Below are 19489 nucleotides of genomic sequence, written 5' to 3'. Positions count from 1 at the left end.
TTCCCTCTCTGTAACTTTTTTTCCCCCTTCCCCTCCCCCATGGTCTTCTGTTAAGTTTCTCAGGATCCACATAAGAGTGAAAACATTTGGTATCTGTCTTTCTCTGTATGACTTCTTTCACTTAGCATAACACTCTCCAGTTCCATCCACATTGCTACAAAAGGCCATATTTCATTCTTTCTCATTGCCAAGTAGTATTCCATTGTATATATAAACCTCATCTTCTTTATCCATTCGTCAGTTGATGGACATTTAGGCTCTTTCCATAATTTGGCCATTGTTGAAAGTGCTGCTATAAACATTGGGGTACAAGTGCCCCTATGCATCAGCATTCCTGTATCCATTGGGTAAAGCCCTAGCAGTGCTATTGCTGGGACATTGGGTAGATCTATTTTTAATTTTTTGAGGAACATCCACACTGTTTTCACAGTGGCTGCACCAGTTTACATTCCCACCAAGAGTGCAAGAGGGTTCCCGTTTCTCCACATCCTCTCCAGCGTCTATAGTCTCCTGATTTGTTCATTTTAGCCACTGTGACTGGCGTGAAGTGATGTCTCAGTGTGGTTTTGATTTGTGTTTCCATGATGAGGAGTGACGTTGAGCATCTTTTCATGTGCCTGTTCAGGCCATCTGGATGTCTTCTTTAGAGAAGTGTCTATTCATGTCTTCTGCCCATTTCTTCATTGGATTATTTGTGTTTTGGGTGTGGAGTTTGGTGACTTCTTTATAGATTTTGGATAGTCCTTTGCCCAATATGTCATTTGCAAATATCTTTCCCATTCCATCGGTTGCCTTTTAGTTTTGTTGATTGTTTCCTTTGCAGTGCAGAAGGTTTTTATCTTGATGAGGTCCCAATAGTTCATTTTTGCTTTTAATTCCCTTGCCTTTGGAGATGCGTCAAGTAAGAAATTGCTGTGGCTGAGGTCAGAGAGGTTTTTTCCTGCTTTCTCCTCTAGGGTTTTGATGGTTTCCTGTCTCACATTCAGGTCCGTTATCCATTTTGAGTTTATTTTTGTGAATGGTGTAAGAAAGTGGTCTAGTTTCATTCTTCTGCATGTTGCTGTCCAGTTCTCCCAGCACCATTTGGTAAAGAGACTGTCTTTTTTCCATTGGATATTCTTTCCTGCTTTGTCAAAGATTAGTTGGCCATACATTTGTGTGTCCAATTCTGGAGTCTCTATTCTATTCCATTGGTCTATGTGTCTGTTTTTGTGCCAATACCATGCTGTCTTGATGATTACAGCTTTGTAGTAGAGGCAACAGTCTGGGATTGTGATGCCTCCAGCTTTGGTTTTCTTCTTCAATATTACTTTGGCTATTCAGAGTCTTTCATGTTTCCATACAAATTTTAGGATTGCTTGTTCTAGCTTCGAGAAGAATGCTGGTGCAATTTTGATTGGGATTGCATTGAATGTGTAGATTGCTTTGAGTAGTATTGACATTTTAACAATATTTATTCTTCCAATCCATGAGCACAGAAAGATTTTCCATTTCTTTATATCTTCTTCAATTTCCTTTGTAACAAAATAAGCTGCTTCTTAACTTTCTTGATAGTTCTTGTATTTTTTAAAAAATTTAAAAATAAGATAATTATATTGTCTATCTGAACAACTAATCTTTGCACCTATAAATTGCACTTACAAAATGTGCTTTATAGTCTGTGGTTGCCCCAGGTTTAAAATATTCTTTAGTAGCCAAACAGAAAAATGATCTTTAAAAAATGTAATATCTTACAAGAAGATCACTATAAGGTAGCAATAGTGCTAGAAGGAGAATAGAGGAAAAGTACCTTTAGGGCATGCCATTAATTGAAAGTTGCTGAAGTTTTGCAAGTTCCGGCTGTGCAGGAAGAACAGGATGGTGAAGAAGATATTATAAGGGGCATCTCCCATGATGACGTCAACGTATCTGCTCTTGTTCTCTCAGGAGGCACCTCGCCTGCTCAGTGGGAAGACATCACAGGAACTACACCTCTGACATTTATAAAGGATTGTGTCTCTTTTACAACCAATGTTTCAGCCAGGTATGGAAATAAAGGATTCCCAAAAGCACTAAGGAATTAATTTTATTAACTTTTGGAAAGTAAAAGTTTTTGTGCTCAATACCACCAGTATGATTAATTTTAAAAATTTTGATGGTGAACTTGGGCCTAACTCAGAAATGTAAAATTCACTACTGTACGTCATTTTATCCAGTTCTTACAAGCAGCTCTATGGTGCTAGACTTGCTTCTGCTAGTTCTCAGCAATTTGTAAAAACCTATTTCTGTTGATCGTTGTAGAAATCTGGCCCCTTTGCTAAAGGAAGACAGCAACTTGTTTTTAATTTTTATAGTCTCAAAGAAAAAAGATAGGATTTCCATGTCTTTCCCATTTTCTTCCATAAAATCCTTATTCCTTCTAATGTAAAGTAAGAGATTAAACTCTTAAGCAGGAGTAGAAGGGAAGGCTCATCATGGGTAATTATACGAGGGGAATAAGAATCTTATGGGAAGGACAAGAGAGAAAAAAAATCCTTAGCATTTCCTCAGCAAAGGAACAAACATATAATAAATGTAGACCTTCTGTAAGCAGAGTACGCATCATTGCTGTTTGTTTAAATGAACGAGTTAATGTTTTGGTATCATTCCCTTATATGCTTTGACTTTTTAATGATGATTATTTTTAAGATTTCGCTAAAATCATCTCATCTTCACACTTCTGTGTTTCTCAGATTTTGGCTTGCAGACTGCCATCAAGTTTTAGAAACTGTGGGGTTAGCCTCACAGCTGTACAGAGAACTAATATGTGTTCCATATATGGCCAAGTTCGTTGTTTTTGCCAAAATGAATGATCCTGTAGAATCCTCCCTGCGCTGTTTCTGCATGACAGATGACAAAGTGGACAAAACTTTAGAGCAGCAAGAGAATTTTGAAGAAGTTGCAAGAAGCAAAGATATTGAGGTACCTTGTTCATAACAAGTTTGTTTTATTACATTCCCCAGATACGGGGTTGTCTCTTGAGGTTACAATAGCACTTATTAGAAATATCAAGCTCATGATTGATTGCAATTTTTGGTTAAAAAATTTGATATAGACTTATCCTCTAATGTTTTATGTGTCTTTGTATGAGGCTATCTTGGTTTAAATGTAGTAGTAATGAATCTACATCATGGTCAGTGCTTCCCTGTGGTAACTTGAATTGTTTTATTTTTATGGTCACTGTCTTTAGCACATTACTAGGATTTTCCATTTGCAAACTCAGTAAAAGTATTGGAGTAAAAAAAAAAAAAACAACCAACTTTCAAAGTCTGTATGAATAAGCGATTGATGTCAGCACTTTCTCAAACATGTCTAAGGTTGCTGGAATAGAATTGAATATATAATTCTGTCTTATACATGTGCATGATTTGGTTTCCAATCACAATTGTTGAATTGTGAGCCTGAAGAGTTATTTTTGTGGCAAGTAACACCATAGAAGTAATTTCCTAATAAGGAGACAAATGTGACATAGAAATATGTCAGTCTTTTAATATTATGTGACTTAAAATTTCAAAATTCTTCCAATTTAATTAACATTAAATTATGTGTTTCTTTTACTCCAAAAGGTTCTGGAAGGAAAACCTATTTATGTTGATTGTTATGGAAATCTGGCCCCACTTACTAAAGGGGGACAGCAGCTGGTTTTTAACTTTTATGCTTTCAAAGAAAATAGACTGCCGTTTTCCATCAAGGTAAATCATCAATAGACTCTGTGAATTAAAAAAAAAAAAAAAAGGTGGGGAGCGCCTGGGTGGCTCAGCCAGTTAATCTTCTGACTCAATTTCAGGTCAGATCGTGATCTCACGATTTGTGAGTTTGAGCCCCACATCAGGCTCTGTTCTGGCAGTGCAGAGCCTGCTTAGGATTCTCTCTCTCTCCCTCTCTCTCTCAATAAATAAATAAATATTTTTTAGAAAGAGCTCTTAGAGAATAAAAAGAAAAAAGTTTAATGATTTACCCAGTTTGAAATAACCCACCAAACTTGAATTCAGAGGAACAAGGTCAGATTTTGCCCGAGTTCTCCCCCAGGGCACTTTTGAGCCAGGAAAGCTTTATAATTAGCGAAAAAGAGCCTTTACCTTTTAAACAGCTAAATGATTGTTTCTGTTTAAGCAAATATTTGTCAGACCAAACAATCTAGAATAATAAAATGCATCAGATCTCATTCATGCTTATTAATCAAATAATGGCTGAAATTCAAACCCCATAATTAAGTTCCATATTGATGGAGCCCAAGGACAGTCTGGAGAAACTTCCTCCTCCGAGAACAGAAGGACATGGGACAGTTATTTGCTGTTATTATTGTTGCTAAAACTGAGGCCTTGGGAAAGAGAAATTATTAGATGGGAAGAAAATGTATATAACCCAGACTATACAGCATATTACCAGGGTAAAACAAGAAGACACAGCAATCCCGGGTCTAATCTAGGAACCTGGCATTCTAAATCCCGTTGAGTTTACATGTGACCACGGTGGTTGTTCCGTAACTATTACCATCATCTTTTCCCTTTACTTTTCTTGCCTCTTGAAGGGCTCTGTAAAATAAACATGTTTAATCCTTGTATAGACAGGAATCCTCAGAAAAGTCCCTCTCTATAACTGTCAACCACCTAAATTCTTCTAGATTAGAGACACCAGCCAAGAGCCCTGTGGTCGTCTGTCTTTTCTGAAAGAACCAAAGACAACAAAAGGACTGCCTCAAACAGCTGTTTGCAACTTAAATATCACTCTGCCAGCACATAAAAAGGTATCTTTTGATACTGGTTTATTGTGACTCTCTTCCCCTGGTCGTGAAGAAGTGGGCCCTTGGTATGCAATTAAGGAATGCTTTGTAACATGATTCAAGTTCCTGAAACTCCAGTTGTGTTAGTCTCTTTGTGTAAATTGAGTCTTGTTACCGTGGCGTCAAGTTGTTATGGTTTGTATGATGGAGTCCTCTGTATGGTGCTTCTGCTTCTGCTGGTAGCTCAGAGATTTTTATGCTTTCAAATGATGTCACACATTAATTTGCCGTGGATGTACAGTTCTTGATATTTTGTGTTGGCTTCTTTTGATTTGCTTTGCTCTCTTGATTCAGCTTGCATTTTGTGCTTTCTACTCAGTCCTTTTCATATCCTGATATTCTTTTCCCTGCTGTCCATTATAATATTCCTTGTCTCTGCAATGCCTCTTGGAACCAAAAGGAGACAGAGTCAGATCAAGATGATGAGGTAATATGAACACTTCTGCTTTTACTCTATCAGAGATAGAATAGAAATTGAAACTGTATACAAGAACTTACAGCGGGCTGAAGTGGGGAAACAGATTATATGTTGGCAGATCTTAGCGTAAGTGAGGTAAAGGGTGTACGGTTTTCTTAAAGAATGGTTTACTCTTCCTCCACATGTACATAAGAACACTCCAGGCATTCAGGAATGTGATCCCGCTAGTGTTTGAAAAAGAGAAACTAAAATTCTTTAAACATTTTTAAATGTAGTAGCTTGGCATGTGTAAATATACATTTTTCCATATTTCCACCTAGTATCCACTCTGTGTAACAGTCAAATCAAGATTATGAGTAACATATGAAGTTTTATTGTATAAGTCAAGTTGTTCTGTGTAATACCAACTATGTGTTCCATGGCTACTGATAAATATTTGTTATTTAAAGAAAATTATCTTGGCCATTTTTAAGGGTATAGTAGAGTAGTTCCATTTGGTTTTGAATGAATTTTTCCTTATGAGGCATCTCCTAATATTTTTCCAAGTTATATGATAATTGGATTTTTAAAACTCATACCCCAGTAATAATAAATAGAATCTTATTTCTAATAAAGCCATTAACCCTTTTTTAACCTCATCCACACTTTATGCCTTTGAACATATAGAAACAGCAGCAGTAATCCGAATGAGACGCCGTGTGCCCTTTTCCCTTGAATGTACTCACATAGAGGGAGTGTACATCGTGATATATGTGTTTTAAATATGAAGGATTTGGGAAAATTTACTGCTCAGCATCAGAAGTCTCTGTAACGCTCGTCTTGTATTTGTAGTTCCCTGTAGTCTGCTGTGTTGGTGCTCTTATATTTGCTAAATGATGGGAATTTGGTTGAGACAGTGGCTGGGGTTGTAGAGTCACAACAGGGAATTACCATTTTCATGAGGAGAATCCATACGAAGAAAAATAGAGATAAACCAGTCATCAACATGCCATCCTTCAAAATGTTTCAAAACCATACAGAGGTCACAAGGAATTTGGACACAGTCTCTCTCTCTTTTTTTTCTTTTTTAGGCCGAGAAAGCAGATAGACGACAGAGCTTTGCATCTTTAGCGTTACGTAAGCGCTATAGCTACTTGACTGAGCCTGGAATGAGTGAGTTTTCTAACACATTTACTAATCTATGTGGATGTCTATAAGAAGAGACATTTTTTTCTGTACAAATTGAATTTGGGGGTCATTTGGAAGCCCAATGGCAAAAGAAAAATTGCCTGCAGGGAAACTTTATCATGAAATGTAACTGATACTTTGTACATAGTTGAAGATGTGAAGCACAAACACCCTTAGATCATAACCTCAAAACAGTTTTTTTAAAAAGCCCCTACCTATTTTAAAATTTAGAAACATCTACTCATTACTTGTCTTTAAAAACCTTGATTTCACTGTGATTGTTAACTGTCCTAGGAGATAATGCACCAATGCTGCTTTAAATCTAAGCTCAAAGGAGAAAATATTTTTATATATTCAGGTTGGTAGAAAAGTGATAATGTAACTTTGATTTTCATCTCATTTTTCATAATATAGGTAGGTCATTATACCTCAGTCCTGATTCTCCTTCTTCCCAGTTTGCAAGAAGTGTATCTTCCTACGTTCTTGAGGCACTTGCTTATTGAATTCGTATCTCCTCCTTCCTTTCTCCCTCTCCGCCACTACCCCCACCCCCCACCCATCTTTATTAAGTACCATTTCCAAGGCTAGTCTTCACTAGACTGGTTAAGCCCTTTTCTTCTTTCAGTGATTTTTTTGGTTCATTGTTAACTGGCTTGCAAGTATCAGGGTATAAATCCATTCAGTCATATTCATTCATTCCATCTCCCTCCCCACTTCATCTTCCCCTATCCCCTCAGCCCTCCAGAGAATCCCTCCATCAACAGGAGCTAAGAGTGCTGAGAGTAGCACTGTGTTTGATCCATCAGAAAAGGAGTTTTACACAAATAATTGTTAGTGAATAATTTCTGGCTGTTTCCCATTACTCACAGTTAACTTGAGTTTAGGGAGGATTGGAAATTACAAATAAGAGCCACATCTTTGGTTTTTCCCACCTTTCCTGAGTTCTTGTTTCTGTGGACCAACATAGCATATTCAATGTGCAGCAGGAAGACTCTAGTACTTAGCTTAAAAGGTCTTAGCATAATCTTATGGAGTCTAGCTCCTTGACTACTGGCGGAACTTTTATATCCAGACGCAAAACGGAGAGCATAAGAGAAATGGAGCTCTACCACACTTATAAATGTTTTTCCAGATCTCAGTTTTTGTCTCTAGCATAAATATCTAAATCCTTCCAAAACCATAAGGGATGAAACTAACTCCTCTTATTCTACAAAGCAAGGACAATATATGTGTATAAGTAGATGGTTTTTCAATAAGACTAAATATTATTTGAGTACTTTTCTTTGGAATACTATTTTGCCTCAAATCTAAGGCTCTCAGAGGGTAGCTGGTTGGGACTCCCAGGCAAAATACTTAAGATTTGGACAGGTTCCATGACCAGCTTCTTTAGGTCCAAGGTACCTCTGGGCAGGTGAGCTCCCATATGATTCTGGTCCCTAAAGTATTTGGGGGACTATATGAGTTTGAGGTAAGGTCTGTGCTAAGTCAACTAAATTTTTTTCATTTATGCAAGTGTTGCTATTTTTTAGTTAGCTTCGGTTATGGTATAACATATTGATAGAAGGAAGAAGGTACTTTTCTCTGTTTTATGAAAGGGAGCATAATAGTGGTAAACAGAGAAATGGAAAGGACTAAGAACTAAAAACTAAGGAAATGTCATGGCCTCTGAATTGGTGTTAGAACTGCAAGTGATGCAGCTTTTCTCTCAGTACCCTGTCCCTTCCACCCCCACCCCAACCTCCCAAACAAGAAAGAAAGAATCTGGTGTAATTCAGTGCCTGACATCCAGAACCTCCCAGAAATTTTCTTTGTTATAAAGTGCATCACAAAATATGTGTCATTTAAGCATAAAATGTGTAACCAATCAGTAAATTGGCTACTTCATGCAAAGTTAAAACCATACATGTGGTTCAGAAGACTACATTGCTTGACGGAGCCAGCCTTCAGTGGTGAAGGAGAGATGCTTTGCCAGTTTCTGGTAGTTATAAAAATAAATTCTCTTGAGACATTGGGCTGAGCCCAAGTCACTAAAGTGAAGGAATCCCCAAATCTTCCATTTGTAGTATGGTGTGTCCAAAATATATTAAGCAATATAATATTGAGAATTATGACTAGGAGGGGTAATGAACGGGTGAGTTTTTCCTCAGTTCTTCCACGTTTCTTTATTATAATATGTAAGCTTAGAAGAGGACATGTTCTGAATATTTGAATTTAAATGTACACTAGGAATGAAAATCTTCACCCTTGTGGGAGTAGCTGCTAATCCAAGGACTGGATTGTAGCAATGGCCCGGGCACAGCATGAAGAGGAGCATAAGAGATGAAGCAGATTGTCATTTCCTCTTCGCGTTTCACTATTATTCTGAACCAGTGCTTTCTGGGAGCGAAACTGTACTCAACTTTGACATAGACCATTAGGCCTTGGCAGGCATTCCAAATCTCTGTGACCAACTCGGTTTGTTTGTTAGAGCTGTAGAAGTAGAGAGGACCAAGTGTGCATTTGCTCTCCCCCAGTGAGTGTGCTTACCTCATTTGTGTGTTTCTTGTCCCATTGCCAGATGAATGCTGGTACTAAATCCATCTTTCCTAGTGGTAGGTTTGCCTCACGGCTGCTCTACTCTTTGGAGCAGCCATGAGCCCCATGAACATTCTGGGAAGGCACCAGAATTGGTACCTTTGCCACTGATAAATAAATATGTATACCAATATATACTGGATCCCACTGCAGATACTTAAGTATGAAGTGTTAAAAATACGACTGTGCTTTTTAGATTTTCCCATGATACCTTTTGAGAATTTAAAGTGTGATAGATTGGGGGGGGGGAGGGGGGAATATCCAAAATAAACAATGTGCTTTTCTCCATAATGAAGATCACACTGGATATGGATATATTTAGTTGCAGATGTATTTTCAGTATGCGGTATTAAATATTTTCCTAAAATCTCAAAAGGTACCAAGATTTTGCATCTCATGGAAAAAGTGTACTCTTCTTTCTAAATGCTCTTGTGAAAGTATTTTTAAAGTTTATATATTGTGCATAATATGGCATAAAAATTGTATTACTTCATTGGCTTGTTTGCCGTGATATAATGCGCATGATAAGATGTTTTCAGTTGCTTTGCTTGCTTATGGTAACCATGAACCATATTTTCCGCTTTTCCCCCCTTTGTGTGTATGTACACATGCATTTTTAAATCATTTCATATTACATTTTCTTTTTCCTCACCAAAAGGAATATGCTGCATGGGAAAAAATAAATGCAAACATTCCTTTTCTTTGTTGTTTCTTTTGAAGTTCTAACTCAGAAAATTTCTTGCTCTTATTGGCTTTTTATGGGTGTGAAGCATAACCGAATCATGCATGGAAGATACAGATTTAAAATCCAGTGGCTTCACGGTTTGCAATCAGTTGCCTGTCACATAAAAGTTACTTTGGATTCTGCATGAAATAGGCTTGAGTAGTTTTCTAAAAAAAGAGTTCTAGATATTTAATGTATAGCTGCACACATCGATATGGTTCTGAGTAGGTGCAATCTGTATCACCGAAAGGTTCAAGGAGAGGGAGCATTAGAAATTACTAAAATGAAAGTTATATGGTTGCACAAAACGAACGTGTACCTATACAGGCAAAACAGAATGGCTGCTGATCTTTCGAAACCAGCACATAAGAAAGTCAATAGGAAGTAAGGGAACCGTTTTCCATTGTGGTTATTTTTCTCATCATTAATTCTTTCCTCATGTTTTCTGTTTTTCATTGTTGGCCTATTTGGTTGCGATGTGCTTTTTCTGTCTTTCATTTCCCATTGCTCTGTTTTCTGTTTGTTTGTTTATTTATTTATTTTTTTTTTAAATTCTGGATTGGTTATGTCTGTGGAGTTTTTTTTTTCCTCTTTTACTTAATTGTTCGTTTTGCCTCTTCCATTCTAAATCATGCAAACAATTGTACTTGCTTTTGTAATATTTCAAAGTTTACTGACCAATTTTTTTCTCTGGTCTCTCTGTTTCTCAACCATTTTTGTTGATTTTTGTGTTTGATTTCATTTTTAAAATTTAAGAAACAGTTGAACGGAGTGCAGGAGCAACAAGATCCCTCCCCACCACTTACTCATACAAGCCATTCTTTTCTACAAGACCATACCAGTCCTGGACAACAGCTCCGATCACAGTGCCTGGGCCAGCCAAGTCAGGCTTCACTTCCTTATCAAGCTCTTCCTCTAATACGCCATCAGCTTCTCCGTTAAAATCAATATGGTCTGTTTCGACTCCTTCTCCAATCAAATCCACATTAGGCGCGTCGACTACATCTTCAGTTAAATCCATTAGTGATGTGGCATCTCCGATTAGATCCTTTCGGACAATTTCTTCACCGATAAAAACAGTGGTGTCACAATCTCCGTACAATATCCAGGTTTCCTCTGGTACCCTGGTTAGAGCTCCCACAGTCCCAGAGTCCTCGCCTTTAAAAGGGCTGGCATCCAATTCTACGTTTTCTTCCCGAACCTCTCCAGTGACTACAGCGGGGTCTCTTCTGGAGAGGTCGTCAATTACTATGACCCCCCCTGCCTCCCCCAAATCAAACATTAATATGTATTCCTCAAGTTTGCCATTTAAGTCAATTATTACATCAGCAGCACCGCTAATATCTTCGCCTCTAAAGTCAGTGGTGTCTCCAGTGAAATCAGCAGTTGATGTCATTTCATCAGCTAAAGTTACAATGGCCCCCTCTCTCTCATCACCTGTGAAACAGATGCCTGGACATGCAGAGGTAGCATTAGTCAATGGATCTATTTCCCCCCTGAAATATCCGTCATCTTCAACTTTAATTAATGGATGCAAAGCCACTGCCACGTTACAGGAAAAAATTTCTACGGCTACAAACTCTGTGAGCTCTGTGGTTAGCGCAGCCACTGACACAGTCGATAAAGTGTTTTCTACCACGACAGCGATGCCATTTTCCCCACTCAGGTCATATGTTTCTTCAGCACCATCCGCTTTTCAGTCTCTAAGAACTCCTTCAGCAAGTGCACTCTATACATCCCTTGGGTCGTCAATATCTGCAACTACCTCATCTGTAACTTCATCTATAATAACAGTGCCAGTATACTCTGTAGTCAATGTTTTGCCAGAACCAGCATTAAAGAAACTTCCAGACTCTAGTTCACTTACAAAATCAGCAGCAGCCTTGCTGTCACCCATTAAAACATTGACTACGGAGACACGTCCTCAGCCCCATTTCAATCGAACTTCATCTCCAGTTAAGTCGTCTTTGTTCCTTGCACCCTCTGCCCTTAAGTTGTCTACACCATCTTCTTTATCTTCCAGTCAGGAGATATTAAAAGACGTGGCTGAAATGAAAGAGGACCTCATGCGGATGACCGCAATACTACAAACAGACGTGCCTGAGGAGAAGCCATTCCAACCCGAACTCCCGAAAGAAGGGAGAATTGACGATGAAGAACCTTTCAAAATCGTTGAGAAAGTAAAGGAAGACTTGGTGAAAGTGAGTGAAATCCTTAAAAAAGATGTGTGTGTAGATAATAAAGGACCACCCAAATCACCAAAGAGTGACAAAGGACTCTCTCCCGAAGACGACTGGATAGAATTTAGTTCGGAAGAAATAAGAGAAGCGAGACAACAAGCTGCCACGATCCATTCCCCAACTCTGCCAGAGAGAGTGCAAGTGAAAGCAAAAGCCGCCTCCGAGAAGGATTATAACCTGACCAAAGTTATTGACTACTTAACAAATGATATTGGGAGTAGTTCGTTGACAAATTTAAAGTACAAGTTTGAGGATGCAAAGAAGGATGGTGAAGAGAGACAGAAAAGGATTCTGAAGCCAGCAATTGCTTTGCAGGAACACAAACTCAAAATGCCTCCAGCCTCCATGAGGCCTTCCACCTCTGAGAAAGAGTTGTGTAAAATGGCCGATTCCTTTTTTGGAACAGATACTATTTTAGAGTCTCCGGATGACTTTTCTCAACATGACCAAGACAAAAGCCCTTTGTCTGACAGTGGCTTTGAAACAAGAAGTGAAAAAACGCCTTCAGCCCCACAGAGTGCTGAAAGCACTGGCCCTAAACCACTTTTTCACGAAGTCCCCATCCCTCCTGTCATTACAGAAACAAGAACTGAAGTGGTGCATGTTATCAGGAGCTATGAACCTTCGGCTGGAGATGCTCCCCCAGGCCAACCAGAGGAGCCGGTGTCACCCAAACCTTCACCTACTTTTACAGAACTGGAGCCAAAGCCCACCACCTCTAGTATTAAGGAAAAAGTGAAAGCATTTCAAATGAAAGCCAACGGTGAAGAAGATGACCACAGTCGGGTTCTAAGCAAAGGCATGCGTGTTAAGGAAGAGACTCACATAACCACGACCACCAGAATGGTCTATCATTCTCCACCAGGCAGTGAAGGTGCCTCTGAAAGAATTGAAGAAACCATGTCAGTCCATGACATCATGAAGGCCTTTCAGTCCGGGCGGGACCCTTCCAAAGAACTGGCAGGTCTGTTTGAGCATAAGTCGGCAGTGCCTCCAGATGTTCACAAGTCTGCTGCTGAAACCTCAGCCCAGCATGCAGAGAAGGACAACCAAATGAAACCCAAACTGGAGCGTATAATAGAAGTCCACATCGAAAAAGGTAACCAAGCTGAGCCCACTGAAGTCATTATTAGAGAAACCAAAAAGCATCCAGAAAAGGAAATGTATGTATATCAGAAAGACTTATCCCGGGGAGATATTAACCTAAAAGATTTTCTGCCAGAAAAACACGATGCTTTTCCTTGTTCAGAGGAACAGGGTCAGCAAGAAGAAGAAGAACTCACTGCTGAAGAGTCATTGCCTTCTTATCTGGAGTCTTCCAGAGTAAACACTCCTGTGTCCCAAGAAGAAGATAGTCGCCCTAGTTCTGCTCAACTCATATCTGATGACTCTTATAAAACATTGAAGCTTTTGAGTCAACACTCAATAGAATACCATGACGATGAGTTGTCAGAACTAAGAGGGGAGTCTTACAGGTTTGCTGAGAAAATGCTTCTGTCAGAAAAGCTAGATGTGTCTCACTCTGATACCGAGGAATCGGTTACAGACCATGCAGGACCCCCTAGCTCAGAGTTACAGGGGTCTGATAAGCGGTCCAGAGAAAAAGTAGTCACTGCCCCCAAAAAAGAAATTCTCTCCAAAATCTATAAAGATGTGTCTGAAAATGGTGTAGGTAAAGTGTCTAAAGATGAGCATTTTGATAAAGTGACAGTGTTGCACTATTCTGGCGATGTTAGTAGTCCAAAACATGCCATGTGGATGCGCTTTACTGAGGACAGATTAGACAGAGGTAGAGAGAAGTTGATATATGAAGATAGGGTGGACAGGACTGTGAAGGAAGCTGAAGAAAAACTGACTGAAGTGTCACAGTTTTTTCGTGACAAAACCGAAAAGCTTAATGATGAACTGCAGTCCCCAGAGAAAAAGCCACGCCCTAGAAATGGTAAAGAATACTCTTCTCAAAGCTCTACCAGTAGCAGCCCCGAGAAGGTACTGCTGACAGAACTGTTGGCATCCAATGATGAGTGGGTTAAGGCAAGGCAGCATGGCCATGATGGACAAGGCTTCCCCAAAGCTGATGAGAGGAAAGAATCCAGTCTGCCGAGCAGCCCAGAGAAGAAGGTTCCTTCCCAACAGCCTGAGGACAGCAAGTCCATGGAGGAAGCCAAAGAAAGCATTTCACAGAGCAAAGCACCAGAAGGGCCCCAGTCTGGCTTTCAGCTCAAACAATCCAAACTCAGTTCCATTAGATTAAAATTTGAACAAGGCGCACAGGCAAAAAGTAAGGACATGTCTCAAGAAGACAAAAAGCCGGAGGGCCAATCCAGAATCCCAGTCAAAAAAATCCAGGAGAGCAAGCTGCCTGTCTACCAAGTTTTTGCTAGAGAAAAGCAGCAGAAGGCCATAGACCTCCCAGATGAAAGTGTGTCTGTGCAAAATGATTTTATGGTCCTGAAAGCTAAAGATGAGCATGTCCAAAGCAATGAAATTGTCATAAATGATTCTGGCTCCGAGGATGTGAAGACACAGAGAACTGAAATGTCAAGTAAAGCAATGCCTGACTATTTTTCTGAGCAACAGCCTAAAGACTTGGCATGTCATGTAACCTCAGATTTAGCAACTAAGGGACCATGGGACAAAAAGGTCTTTAGAACATGGGAAAGTTCTGGAGCTGCTAACAATAAGTCGCAGAAAGAAAAACTTTCACATGTACTTGTTCATGATGTAAGAGAGAATCACACTGGTCACCCTGAGAGTAAGATTGTTGATCAAAGGAGTGAATTTATGTCTGTGACTGAGAGAGAACACAAGTTGTTAACAAATGGTTCTCTCTCAGAAATTAAGGAAATGACTGTAAAATCTCCCTCCAAAAAGGTCTTATATAGGGAATATGTTGTGAAAGAAGGGGAACGGCCGGGTGGATCTCTGGAACAACCTTCCAGGAGGAGTGAGAGCTCAGCAGCATCACACATCCCGGTCAGAGCTGCAGAGGGACGGAGAATACTGTCTTCTGATATTCCTGATGGTTTTTGCGAGCAGCCGATGTTCCCCCAACACGAACTATCACCAAAGTTGTCCCCATCAAGTATGAGTAAAGAGACAGTCGAGACACAGCACTTTAATTCTATAGAAGACGAAAAAGTTACCTATTCAGAAATCAGCAAAGTTTCCAAACGCCAGAGTTACGTAGGCTTATGCCCTCCTCTTGATGAAACTGAAACCTCTCCCACCAAATCTCCTGATTCCTTAGAGTTTAGCCCAGGAAAGGAATCTCCCTCTAGTGATGTGTTCGACCACAGTCCCCTTGATGGATTGGAAAGAGTTGCTCCACTAGCCCAGACGGAGGGAGGGAAAGACATAAAAACTTTACCTGTTTATGTCAGTTTTGTACAGGTGGGGAAGCAGTATGAAAAGGAGATACAACAAGGAAGTGTAAAAAAGATCATAAGTCAGGAGTGTAAGACAGTACAAGAGACCAGGGGGACCTTTTATACAACTAGACAGCAGAAGCAGCCTCCTTCTCCCCAAGGTAGTCCAGAAGATGACACTCTAGAACAAGTTTCCTTTCTAGACAGCTCTGGGAAAAGCCCTTTAACCCCGGAAACACCCAGTTCAGAGGAAGTGAGTTATGAATTCACGTCTAAGACACCAGACTCGCTCATAGCTTATATACCAGGCAAACCCAGCCCAATCCCTGAGGTTTCTGAGGAATCTGAGGAGGAGGAGCAGGCCAAGTCAGCCTCCTTAAAGCAGACTACGGTGGAGGAAGCAACCGTGGAGCGTGAAATGCCTACCGATGTGAGCAAAGACTCTAACCAAAGACCCAAAACCAGTAGGGTTGCCTATATTGAGTTCCCCCCTCCTCCACCACTGGATGCAGACCAGATGGAGCCAGATAAGAAGCATCATTATCTCCCTGAAAGAGAGGTTGACATGATTGAAGTCAGTCTGCAAGATGAACATGACAAGTACCAGCTGGCTGAACCAGTCATCAGAGTGCAGCCACCTTCTCCAGTTCCTCCCGGGGCAGACGTCAGCGATTCGAGTGATGACGAGTCCATCTATCAGCCGGTCCCAGTTAAAAAATACACCTTCAAATTAAAGGAAGTAGACGATGAACAAAAAGAAATGACCAAATCCAAAGCTCCTGCTGACAAGGCTTCCAACCAGAAAGAATTGGAAACCAATGGATCTGGAAAAGATAACGAATTTGGCCTTGGCCTCGATTCACCTCAGAATGAAACTGCCCAGAATGGAAACAATGACCAGTCCATCACAGAGTGTTCCATTGCTACCACGGCCGAGTTTTCTCATGACACAGATGCCACGGAGATCGACTCTCTGGATGGCTATGACCTGCAAGATGAAGATGATGGCCTGACAGAGAGTGATTCTAAACTCCCAAGTCAAACCATGGAAATCAAGAAAGATGTCTGGAACACAGAGGGCATTCTGAAGCCAGCTGATCGCTCCTTTAGCCAAAGTAAACTTGAAGTTATCGAGGAGGAGGAGGGAAGGGTGGGACCAGACGAAGATAAGCCACCTTCTAAAAGTTCCTCATCTGAAAGGACCCCTGATAAGACTGATCAGAAATCAGGGGCCCAGTTTTTCACTCTAGAAGGCAGACATCCTGACAGATCAGTGTTTCCCGATACTTACTTCAGTTACAAAGTAGATGAAGAATTTGCCACTCCTTTTAAAACAGTAGCTACCAAAGGTCTAGATTTTGATCCCTGGTCTAATAACCGAGGGGATGATGAAGTTTTTGACAGTAAATCACGGGAAGATGAAACTAAGCCATTTGGTCTGGCTGTGGAAGACCGCTCGCCAGCAACAACCCCTGATACAACGCCAGCCAGAACGCCAACTGATGAAAGTACCCCAACTAGTGAGCCTAACCCCTTCCCATTTCACGAAGGGAAAATGTTTGAGATGACTCGCAGTGGTGCAATTGACATGAGCAAGAGGGATTTTGTTGAAGAGAGGCTCCAATTTTTCCAGATTGGTGAGCATACTTCTGAAGGGAAGTCAGGGGACCAGGGGGAAGGGGATAAAAGTATGGTCACTGCCACACCACAGCCACAGTCAGGGGACACCACTGTAGAAACCAATCTAGAGAGAAATGTAGAGGCACCTCCAGTCGAACCCAACCCCAGCATCCCGACCAGCGGAGAGTGTCAGGAAGGCACATCCAGTAGTGGCTCCCTGGAGAAATCGGCAGCAGCCACTAGCACCTCTAAAGTTGACCCCAAGTTGCGCACGCCTATAAAAATGGGAATTTCTGCATCCACCATGACCATGAAGAAAGAAGGCCCTGGAGAAGTGACAGATAAGATAGAAGCTGTGATGACCAGTTGTCAGGGACTAGAGAATGAAACTATACCAATGATTTCAAATACAGCCAATAGCCACATGGGCACTAGGCCCCAAGAAAAACATGATTTCCAGAAAGATAACTTTAATAACAACAACAATTTGGATTCTTCCACTATACAGACAGATAACATTACAAGTAATATAGTTCTGACAGAACATTCTGCACCCACTTGTACCACAGAGAAAGCTAATCCAGTGAAAATCTCATCAGGAAAAAAGACAGGGGTACTGCAAGGACACTGTGTAAGAGATAAGCAGAAAGTTCTTGGAGAGCAGCCAAAGACCAAGGAATCGATAGGGATTAGGCGAAAATCCAAACTTCCCATAAAGGCCACTTCACCAAAAGATATCTGCCCACCAAGTCATATGCCAAACATGAAAGTGAGTAAAACGAAGCAGGTCAGTCAATCTGAGAAAACCAAAACCCTTATTTCTTCTTCATGTGTAGATGTAAAGTCCAGAATTCCAGTAAAAGACACACACAGAGATAACGTAGTTAGAAAAGCATGTGCCACACAAAAGCAAGGGCAGCCAGAGAAAGGCAAGGCCAAACAGCTTCCATCCAAGTTGCCAGTAAAGGTAAGATCCACCTGTGTCACCACCACTACCACCACCACCACCACCACCACCACCACCACCACCACCGCCATAGTAAAAGTTAGGAAGAGTCAGCTTAAGGAAGTATGTAAACATTCCATTGAATATTTTAAGGGAATTAGTGGTGAGACCTTAAAGCTTGTGGACCGCCTCTCTGAAGAAGACAAAAAGATGCAGTCCGAGTTGTCCGATGAGGAAGACAGTACCTCAAGAAACACGTCGTTGTCCGAGACTTCCCGGGGTGGCCAGCCTTCAGTTACCACGAAGTCTGCTAGAGATAAGAAAACAGAGGCAGCACCTTTAAAATCAAAGAGTGAAAAGGCCGGCAGTGGGAAAAGGAGCAGTAGAAGGACTGGTGAGAACGGAGGCAGTCAGGTCTCTCGAGCACTCTTTGCTCACATCCCGGAGAGCGAGCGTAGTTTGTAAACACTTTCCGACTCGTAGACCCTAGTGCATGAACTGTCGTGATTGCCTGTGAAGTGACTTAACCGTAGTTTCTCATTCTGTCACTGTCATCTGTGTGTGCTGTCTATACACTCTTCTTCCTCCCTTTTAACCAAACGACACTGTAGACAGCTAGGGAAGCATGCTGAAGACATTGGTGTCATTCAAGATGAGCAACTTTTTTTTTTTCTTTAATGTACTAATAATGATTCTGTCAAAGTAAAAGCAGAGATGTTGAGATCCCATCATGGTGTTTTCACCGACACAATGATTCTGTAACCGCTGTCCAGTAGCTAGCTCGTCAGCATGTTCAATTCCATCACATTGAGCATCCATGTAGTCTCACATCTGGCTGGTGCAGGTGACAATCAAGTGAGCCATGTGAAAAGAGAAGTGTTCATGTAGGTGACTAGGACACATGTAAGTGTACAGTGTTAGCATTAGTCTCTCTGTAAAATCTGAGTACTGCTAAAAAACATTTTCCAGTATCGTGTCTTTCTTGATGATTATTTTAATTAAGAAATTGTAAATCGTAGGTCCACAGAGTCCATGTGAACGGACAGATATCAGGATGGCAATAGTAGCCGATCACCTGGGACTTAGTTGGACAGGTAAGTGTATACACGACTGAGTGAGACAAATACAGTTTCTTAATTTCTTTGTCTTTCACAAGGGGTTCATTATGTAAAACAGAAACAAGCAACAAGGAAAAAAAAAACAGCAAACATTTTTATCATCTGTAATTCTATCAACCCAGAGATGATTACCGATAATACCTTATATACTGTGTTTTTCAAAGCTTTTTCAAAGCCCATACACTCAAGAATAGAAATTTAAATCTCACTTTACCTTAAATGTAGGCACTTTCTTCACACTGCCATTTCTGGTAATATTAGATAACATTTTACCTAGTGGTAAATTTTTTTTCTGGTATAAAGAAAAACACAATTAAGCCCTATGATTTTTAAATCATCCAAAATTTTAAACATGGTTTATGCCCTCAGGGGGCAGCTCTCTTAAGCAACAGTTCAATTAATCCATGCCTCGGTTTCACAAATTTTAATCATTCATGAGGTCATCTTCACACTTTTTATGACCTACACATGTTATCTGTATGTACATTTACCTGATATTTTTTTCCTTTTAAG

General features: G+C 40.4%; 1 protein-coding gene across 2 annotated transcripts in view; it reads left to right on the top strand.

Annotated features, from left to right (window-relative positions):
* Nucleotides 1-19489, top strand: part of ANK3 (ankyrin 3) — a 335879-nt gene that overhangs the window by 281191 nt on the left and 35199 nt on the right. The window contains exons 31-38 of one of the 2 annotated variants that reach the window (XM_042907474.1): nt 1927-2023; nt 2712-2940; nt 3585-3710; nt 4643-4765; nt 5202-5228; nt 6290-6371; nt 10447-18252; nt 18878-18952. In XM_042907474.1, coding sequence (XP_042763408.1) covers nt 1927-2023; nt 2712-2940; nt 3585-3710; nt 4643-4765; nt 5202-5228; nt 6290-6371; nt 10447-18252; nt 18878-18952 — 8565 coding nt within the window. The remainder of the gene's footprint in view (nt 1-1926; nt 2024-2711; nt 2941-3584; nt 3711-4642; nt 4766-5201; nt 5229-6289; nt 6372-10446; nt 18253-18877; nt 18953-19489) is intronic. The other variant, XM_042907475.1, reaches the window with a different exon arrangement.

The sequence above is a fragment of the Panthera leo genome, chromosome D2, assembly GCF_018350215.1.
Source record: "Panthera leo isolate Ple1 chromosome D2, P.leo_Ple1_pat1.1, whole genome shotgun sequence".
Taxonomy (NCBI): Eukaryota; Metazoa; Chordata; class Mammalia; order Carnivora; family Felidae; genus Panthera; species Panthera leo.
Note: the sequence above shows the minus strand (reverse complement) of the source record. Positions and strands in the feature narration are given on the sequence as shown.